This window comes from Vicia villosa, unplaced genomic scaffold (assembly GCF_029867415.1).
Source record: "Vicia villosa cultivar HV-30 ecotype Madison, WI unplaced genomic scaffold, Vvil1.0 ctg.001865F_1_1, whole genome shotgun sequence".
Classification (NCBI taxonomy): domain Eukaryota; kingdom Viridiplantae; phylum Streptophyta; class Magnoliopsida; order Fabales; family Fabaceae; genus Vicia; species Vicia villosa.
The window spans coordinates 77,504-85,681 of NW_026705756.1; the positions used below are offsets into that span (position 1 = coordinate 77,504).

The 8,178-nt window shown below is 29.7% G+C and overlaps 1 protein-coding gene across 1 annotated transcript; it reads left to right on the plus strand.

Annotated features, from left to right (window-relative positions):
* Window positions 1-327: 327 nt before the first annotated feature.
* On the plus strand, window positions 328-7,911 carry LOC131636946 (short-chain dehydrogenase TIC 32, chloroplastic-like). Its single transcript, XM_058907525.1, has 8 exons — window positions 328-566; window positions 6,002-6,233; window positions 6,332-6,411; window positions 6,503-6,656; window positions 6,914-6,992; window positions 7,108-7,201; window positions 7,485-7,531; window positions 7,610-7,911. The coding sequence occupies exons 1-8, from the start codon at window positions 479-481 to the stop codon at window positions 7,766-7,768; spliced, it is 933 nt and encodes a 310-aa protein (XP_058763508.1). The 5' UTR covers window positions 328-478; the 3' UTR covers window positions 7,769-7,911.
* The last annotated feature ends 267 nt before the right edge of the window (window positions 7,912-8,178 follow it).

The window sequence follows — 8,178 nt, forward strand, 5'->3', positions numbered from 1 at the left end:
ATAAAATAGAAGAGAGAAAATATTAGAGAGAGAAAGAGACAAAAATGTGAAGGAGAAATTTGGAGAAAAAATGGTGAAGGAGAGGATCCAAAACCGAAGAAACTCCAACTTTTAAACAATATTAGATCCTTGCTTTAAAAAAAAAAGTATAAATTAGCATCTTGAATTTCTTAGGGGACATTATATATGTTTTCTACAACTTGATGATGATGTATTACTTAAACAAACTCATTTTCGTGACTTAACTAAACTCATAAGATAAGATGATATACGTATTAAGCCGGCAGAGGTAGAGAGACAAATGGAAAGCAAACAAAAGAAACCGAATGGAAATGGATAATCCAAGAAGAAGAAGAAACCAGATACGTGGACCAATCAAAGAGCAATGGTACTTTCTATATACAAGAAGTTGTAGTACAAACATGTTACGTTATCTACAATCACTCTTCATCGCAAGGGAGATAGAGAGAGAATCATCATGAGTGCTTCTGGCTTTTCTTTATCTTCCACTGCAGAAGAGGTTACTCATGGGATTGATGGAACTGGACTTACTGCGATTATCACAGGTTTCTTCCTGCTTCCTTCCTTTTCATGCGGCTACTATCATTTGAAATTGCTTCATTTTGATTTTAATTATGTTGTTGGTTTAAGTATTAATCAAATTTGAGTCAGAGAATATGACGGACTATATCTTGGGGATGATTAATTAGAAAATTGTTTGAACACTAATGTTACAAGTTTATAATATGAAGTTAATTTGTAGTGTTTTAGTTTATAGCATATGTCTTGATTTCTAATATATATATATATATATATATATATATATATATATATATATATATATATATATATATATATATATATATATATATATATATATATATATATATATATATATATATATATATATATATAAAATGCTAATACACACTCACTTACAAATTAGAAGGTGCGTATTAGCATGATCAGTGTTTTAAAAATCGGATCAGACCGGCCGGTCGGATCGGTTGAATCGGGAACCGGATAGGTAATCGGTCTGATTCAATAGTTTGATCGAAAATGTCATCGAACCGGTGTGAACCGGTCAAAATTGATTTAAACCGCTAAAACCAGGAAAATCGATGATTTTTCCAGAACCGACAGTTTAAATGCTTTTTTTAATTTTAAAAAATAAATCGACGTCATTTTAATTATTTTTAATGAAAAATTAAAATAAAAGATAAAAGAAATAAAATAAAAAAATTTGTAGATGCGGTTGATTTTGTTACCGATGATTGATATTAAAGAAGGAGATCCCAATATTTAAACAGTTTTTCCTTTCTTAAATTAAATTTAGTAAACAATGGAATTATTTTGTTATAAATTAATCAATTAGATTATGTTGCAATTAACTTTGTTTGCAATTATACTATGTAATTTTATACTATTTTATTATTTTATTATGTGTGATACTTATGTTTAAAATTTGAATTTAAATTATTAACTTGAGAATTTATTTTCAATATGATATTTTCATAAAATTTAAGTGCTTGTTATATTTTGTAGAGACTGAATCACCCGGTTCAACAAGTTTTATACCTATATAATTTTGTTATAACGACCGGTCTATTCAACCGAGTTATGCGGTTTAACCCGGTTCAGACATGTCGTTCTACCAGTGACCCAGTAATTCGACCAATAAACCAGTGACCCAATATCCTCACTAATTTGATGTCCGGTCCGGTTTTTAAAACACTTAGCATGATACACCTTTTTGAATGGACCAATAAAAATCTTTGTCTTTCTTCATAACTATTTAAATTTGAGTTTGTTTATATTTATATTAATGATTGTTATATAAAAAATAGAATTTAAAATACTTTATTTTTCATGTTATATTTTTGTATTTTAATAATCAATTTCTAAAAATATTAATTTTATAATCAAGTTATTAAATTAAATTTTATGATCTAGTTATTAATTAAAAATAATTTTTTAAAATTTCAAAGTAACTTTTAGAAAAATTGAATACTAAAAAAAATTAATGAAAATTGTTAAATAGAAATATTTGGTAACCAAAATTGAGTATTCAATTTGACAATTTAATGATTAATCTTTTTAAGTTATTATTTGTGTTGGATTAATTTGTCTAGAGTTTCATTAATAAAATGAAAATAATTTTGCGTGTGTTGTATTTCAAGAAAAAAAGTATAAAAATCTTTTCTTTTAAATTTTGTTTTGTAGTATTCCATTTTTTCAATTAAATTTCTTTAAAAGAATTAAAAAATGAAAATAATTTTTTGTGTGCTGTATTTCACATTCAATATTAAATTTTTGTTTTTGTAGTATTCAATATTATTTTATAAATTTATTTTGAAAAAAACTTTAATAAATATCTTTTATACTGTATCTCAAAAAACATGTTATAACTTGGTTATAGATGCTAATGCACACCTTCTAATTTGTAAGTGGGTGTGTATTAGCATTGCCATATATATATATATATATATATATATATATATATATATATATATATATATATATATATATATATATATATATAGGAAACACGACTTTATTACATTTAAATTTTTTTAATTATAGTGTCTTTAACATGTGTCCTAAGGACACGTGTTAGCATGACTCATTTGAAAATTAGTACTTGTTAGAAAAGTAAATGGAGTTTTTCTTATTAATTTTCTAACATGTGGCTGAAATTTATCATTACACAAATTTAGAGATTATTTTTCTTGTTTTCTATTTTTATAGTCAATTTCCATTCTCTTTTCTAGAATTTTTTTTATATATATAAGGGGCATTTTCAATTTATTTCTAAAGAGATTTATTTATGAGTATTTTTTCATAAGTGAAGTAATCTCCCTGAAGAGAAATCTCAATTAAAATACTCAACAAATTTTCTCTTAAGTCAATCCTCGAGAATAAGGATGATTAGTAACAAAATGATTACCTCATGGTGAATAACTATTGATGCAGAATCAAACAAGGTCATGAGCGTTGAACGAATAGCAACACCTCTACTAATTGAGTGAGTGAGAGAGAGAGAGATAGATAGATAGATAGATAGATAGATAGATAGATAGATAGATAGATAGATAGATAGATAGATAGAGAGAGAGAGAGAGAGAGAGAGAGAGAGAGAGAGAGAGAGAGAGAGAGAGAGAGAGAGAGAGAGAGAGAGAGAGAGAGAGAGGTGGCTAGGGTTTCTCAAACTGAATTTGGTTAAGTCTCAAATACTTCAGCACATGGGTTCTACTTATAGAATCTCTTGCGTAGGATGCAACTTGAACAAGCCTACTAGACACACTATATCTTGTAGTTTGCTGTATTTCATATTAATACATTATATCTTACGATGTTCCATATTTTACATAAGTACACCGTACCTTATGGTACTTTGTTAGAGTCTTATTTTTATGATCTTTGGATTAATACCACCTAAAAAGTCTCGACCTACTAACTTTTTTGACCAAATCTCTTTTACGAGTGCCTGAGATTCGGGAGAAAGAACTATCTTCCTAGCATCAAACATCCAAAATGGTTCACACTATTTTCATATAACTAGGATCCAATCGAACAAAATATGGATCAATGAAGATAATTGAATCATGACAGAATATGTTTAGTCATCACTACTTGAAAAATGAGTTAGTACTCTCCCTCTTGCTTATTATCTCAGGAATCAAGATTGGATTAGATTCCTTCCAAAAACTCTTTGAAATATAATAGGAAGAAAATCTAGAGGAACCATTAAGGTTCATTCACACTCTTTACTTATGATTTTCAATTTACTCGAACCAAGATCATATGAAAGGAAATATATAATAAAGACAAAAGAAAAACCTCAAATTATGTTTTGGTCAGATTGCAATAAGACAACATATAATTGTAATGCTTGATTAATTGTTACATAACTAGTATAAACAAATTATATTCTAAGCTAAAATATCATAAACATTTTTTTTCTCTTCTTTTGTAACAATATATGTGGTTCCAATGTTACGTTGCATGAATGCAACATAATTGGAAATTCCCTTTAAGAATTAAAACATGTTACATTGTGGAACCTGAAATGGTGATGACTGTAGAAACTACGACAGAATGAAGCTTCCTATTTAATTCGCAGATGCGACACTGTGGAGTGAAGGTTGCGATCACAATGCTTCTAGAACTAGAGACATCGGTGCTGATAATCGATGTTGTTATCTCTGATACGATGGACTTAAGGGTGGTAAGTGCGTGATTAACACTCCAATGCCAAGTCAATTTAGGGTTCAAGATAGTTGGTAGCGAAAGTGGAGATTAGAGAATTTATACCTTAGAATACTTTATGAAGATAATTATACCTTAGGCTTGTCGGTGTAGCTAGGTAATGGGCCTCGTGCTATTAGGTCTCTGGCCGATGCAAAGCAATGAGTCTCAAGTCTTTGGCTAGAATGGAACAAAATCTATGAGGAGGAATATGAGTATCTTGGGCCGCATGAGCCTTAACCACAAGGACACGAAAGCCAAACACATTAAGAAGAGTAAGGGTAACCATATCCTGAGGAAAAATGAGGGAGTTAGCACTTACAACCAATACCCAAGAAATAAAAAAGGATGCTCAACATCGATTTGTATTCTTGTAAAATCATGATCATCTTATAGATACCTCATCAATTCCATATGCATCCTTTAGCATCTTAAACCCTGCAAATAAAACTTAGATAATCAACTTATGTATGATGATGTGTTAGGAATTCCCTCAGACACACTTTAGTAGTAAGCCAATCGTAAGCGACTGGAAACCTATAATCGGTATATTCAAGGAATAAATCTCTATATGCCACATCGTCAATACAAGAACGAAGGGTTACATTGTCTTGAACAAAGGAAAAAGCTCCGAAAAGGTTTTAATTTTAAGGAGAAACATCCATAGTTTTCTCATAAAAAGTGAAATAGAAATAGAGAATAGGGAACTTGTTCAGAGAATACGATTGAAAAGAAGGAAAACACGAATTTTGGAGAAATAGGATGCTCGACTTAAAATTTTGATAAAAGAAAGAATTTTCAAGTAGAAGGATTTCCAAATCAATTATACATTATAAGGGATACTTAAACCGACAAGATTTCTCAAATCGTTATAGAGTTTATAACGGCTACACTGCAACCTCCCATGCCTGAAAGTTAGTCAATAAATCAACACAGCAAGACTTTTGTTTACACCTAAAAATAATTAGCATCAATCAAAATTGGTCGATGGGAAATTTTAGGGTTAGTCGAAGGTTCCTCGGTCGATAATGAGTCAGAAGAGTATAAACACAATCGAACATGAGTCAAACAAATCTTTCACAAGGCTACTTTCTACGGTGGTCGTCAAAACTTGAGACTTACTCAAAATAATGTAGAGCATTATGATTGGAATTGATGACAATGGTCTTTGTTAAGAGCAATGGTAAATAGAGAGGGTGAAGATTGTGTAACTACAAGCTAATAATTTTGTGCACATAAGGATAGAGTCAACGAAGTACAGCGAGAAACAAAATATAACAAGTCAACCATAGACAATACTTATACTCATGTAGAAAGTCGAACGAGATACATTTCTATAAGTTACGATTCTATGGACTATAAAAAAATTATTTTATAAATTAATACCTCAATTTGTAAATTATTTTAAACACTCATTTTTTCTTTTATTCTACTTAAACTTTTATGCATTTTAAAGCTACTTTCCACACGTTTATTTAATACTATTTGAAATAGTTATTGTATCCATTACATAGTAACAAATTTTACACTAGCTAGTTATCACAATCATTTGAAATTAAAAAAAATAATTATTAATAGTTATTGGCGGGTCCTCAACTAATTTTTATCATTGACAACATATTTAACCTCCTATCTTTTAGAAAACAAAACACATTAAATTAATACTTACAAAGATGATTTTTTTTTTAAATTTTCTATTTACATAATTTGTGTAGGACCAAATATTTTTGTTAATGACACATTTTTGTTACAGGAACAACCAATGGCATTGGCACTGAGACTGCACGAGTTCTTGCCTTGCGTGGTGTTCATGTGATTATGGGAGTAAGAAACCTTATTGCTGGAAAAAATATCAAAGAAGAAATACTCAAGGAGATTCCAACAGCAAAAGTTGATGTTATGGAGTTAGATCTCAGTTCAATGGCATCTGTTAGAAGATTTGCATCAGACTTCAGTTCATCTGATCTTCCATTGAACATTCTTATGTAAGAAATGTAGTATTGCATGCACTATTCTTAATCATGATTATTCAAGGAAATACATGAGTAGTAATATTTTTCTGGTTATTTATTGTGATTCTAAGAAACAACGCAGGAATTTGTGCACCTGTTTTCACATTGTCGAAAGATGACATTGAACTACAGTTTGCTACAAATCATTTAGGTAGGTAAAAACTATCTCATATTTTCCAACATTAAAATATTTATCAGTTAAACCAATATTTATTTATTTATATTTATCATTTGCTCCACAGGTCATTTTCTTTTGACAAACCTTTTGTTAGACACTATGAAGAAAACATCATATGAAAGCAATAAAGAAGGAAGAATTGTTAATGTGTCATCTGATGGTCACAATTATACATATCCCGAAGAAATTATTTTTGATAAAATTAATGATGAATCAAGGTAAGACATGGTAGTCTCTATGTTGTCAGAGCCCGTCTCAGATTTTTAGAGACTTTGTATTGGTTAGTCGAAGTGTATATGACAAAATTAATAGACTTTATTTAATCATGATGTAACTGTGATGATATTTTATGAGGCTTTATTTTGCCACGGTTTGATCACGACAAGTTTTGGGCTAGTCTTCCTTGCATACCCTAAAAGACTGTCTTTTATTTGGTAAGAAGAACTTCATGATATTCTGGCTTCCTTGTGGGCAGTTATGATAGATGGAAAGCATATGGTCAGTCTAAGCTTGCTAACATTTTGCATGTAAATGAACTTGCAAGACATCTCAAGGTATGTTGTTTCTAACATTTATGGGGGCAACACTAACTAATAGTTGCTTTTATTTTATTTAATTTGTGATTTAAAATACTGATATATTTATTATGAATTATTGCATCTGGATCAGGAAGATGGGGCTAATATTACTGCAAATTCTCTTCATCCAGGGGCTATCTTCACCAACATTGTAAGTCCTGAGGTTGGTCAAACTATCCCAAAAGGTAAATACTATCACATTTTTAGCATTCATAGTTCTAGTTGTTTTGAAAGTTGCATATGAATCGCGGAAACCCTGAACAAGAATCCAACACTGACACATTGACACGGGTAATAATTAAAAAAATAAATAAATTAAACATAATCATAAATATCGGTGCAGGTCTCCGATACCGACACAGACACGAAGACACCTTTTTTTAGAGGTGTCAGTGGTACACATCGCATATAGTTCAGATTGTGAAAGTTGCAAAGTTATATTGTTAAGTTTCTGCTTGAATAATACAGGTTTACTAAATGTGCTTGGGGAATTTGTAATTAAAAGTGTTCAACAGGTATTTCAACACAGTTTAATATATTCAATATCATTGATTATTTTCTTTTTGTGAAATGCATTGATTATCATTTTGTAGGGAGCAGCAACAACATGCTATGTAGCATTGAACCCAAAAGTGAAAGGAATTAGTGGAAAATATTTTTCTGATAATAATATGGTTGAACCAAGCTCTCAGGGAAAAGACACTGATTTAGCAAAGAAACTATGGAATTTCAGCATGAAGTTAATTGAATAGAATGCCCAAAAGAAATTGTTCATGGAGGTGATATATACAAAAGTATATGTAATTTTAATTAAGTCCAAATATATAAGGAATCCTTTAACTTATATGTTTGAAATTAATAAGTTAGTTTATTAAGGTTTTTTCATTCCAATAAATAGATATTGTCATAAAACGTTTACATCATTATGCATTTCATCAAATTAAGTTCAAAGTTGCGTATAGCATGATTATTGGTTGAAAATTGTGATTGCTACACTATGACCAAATTTACTACGTTAGAAATTGAAGGATAATTGCATTTAAATTTGTTCTCCAATCATCACATTTTCTAACATAAAGAAAAAAATTATAAGCAAAGAATTGCATTAACGAGGAGTACAAGGGTACTCAACCCTTAATATAAAAAAGAGTAAAAAAAATAA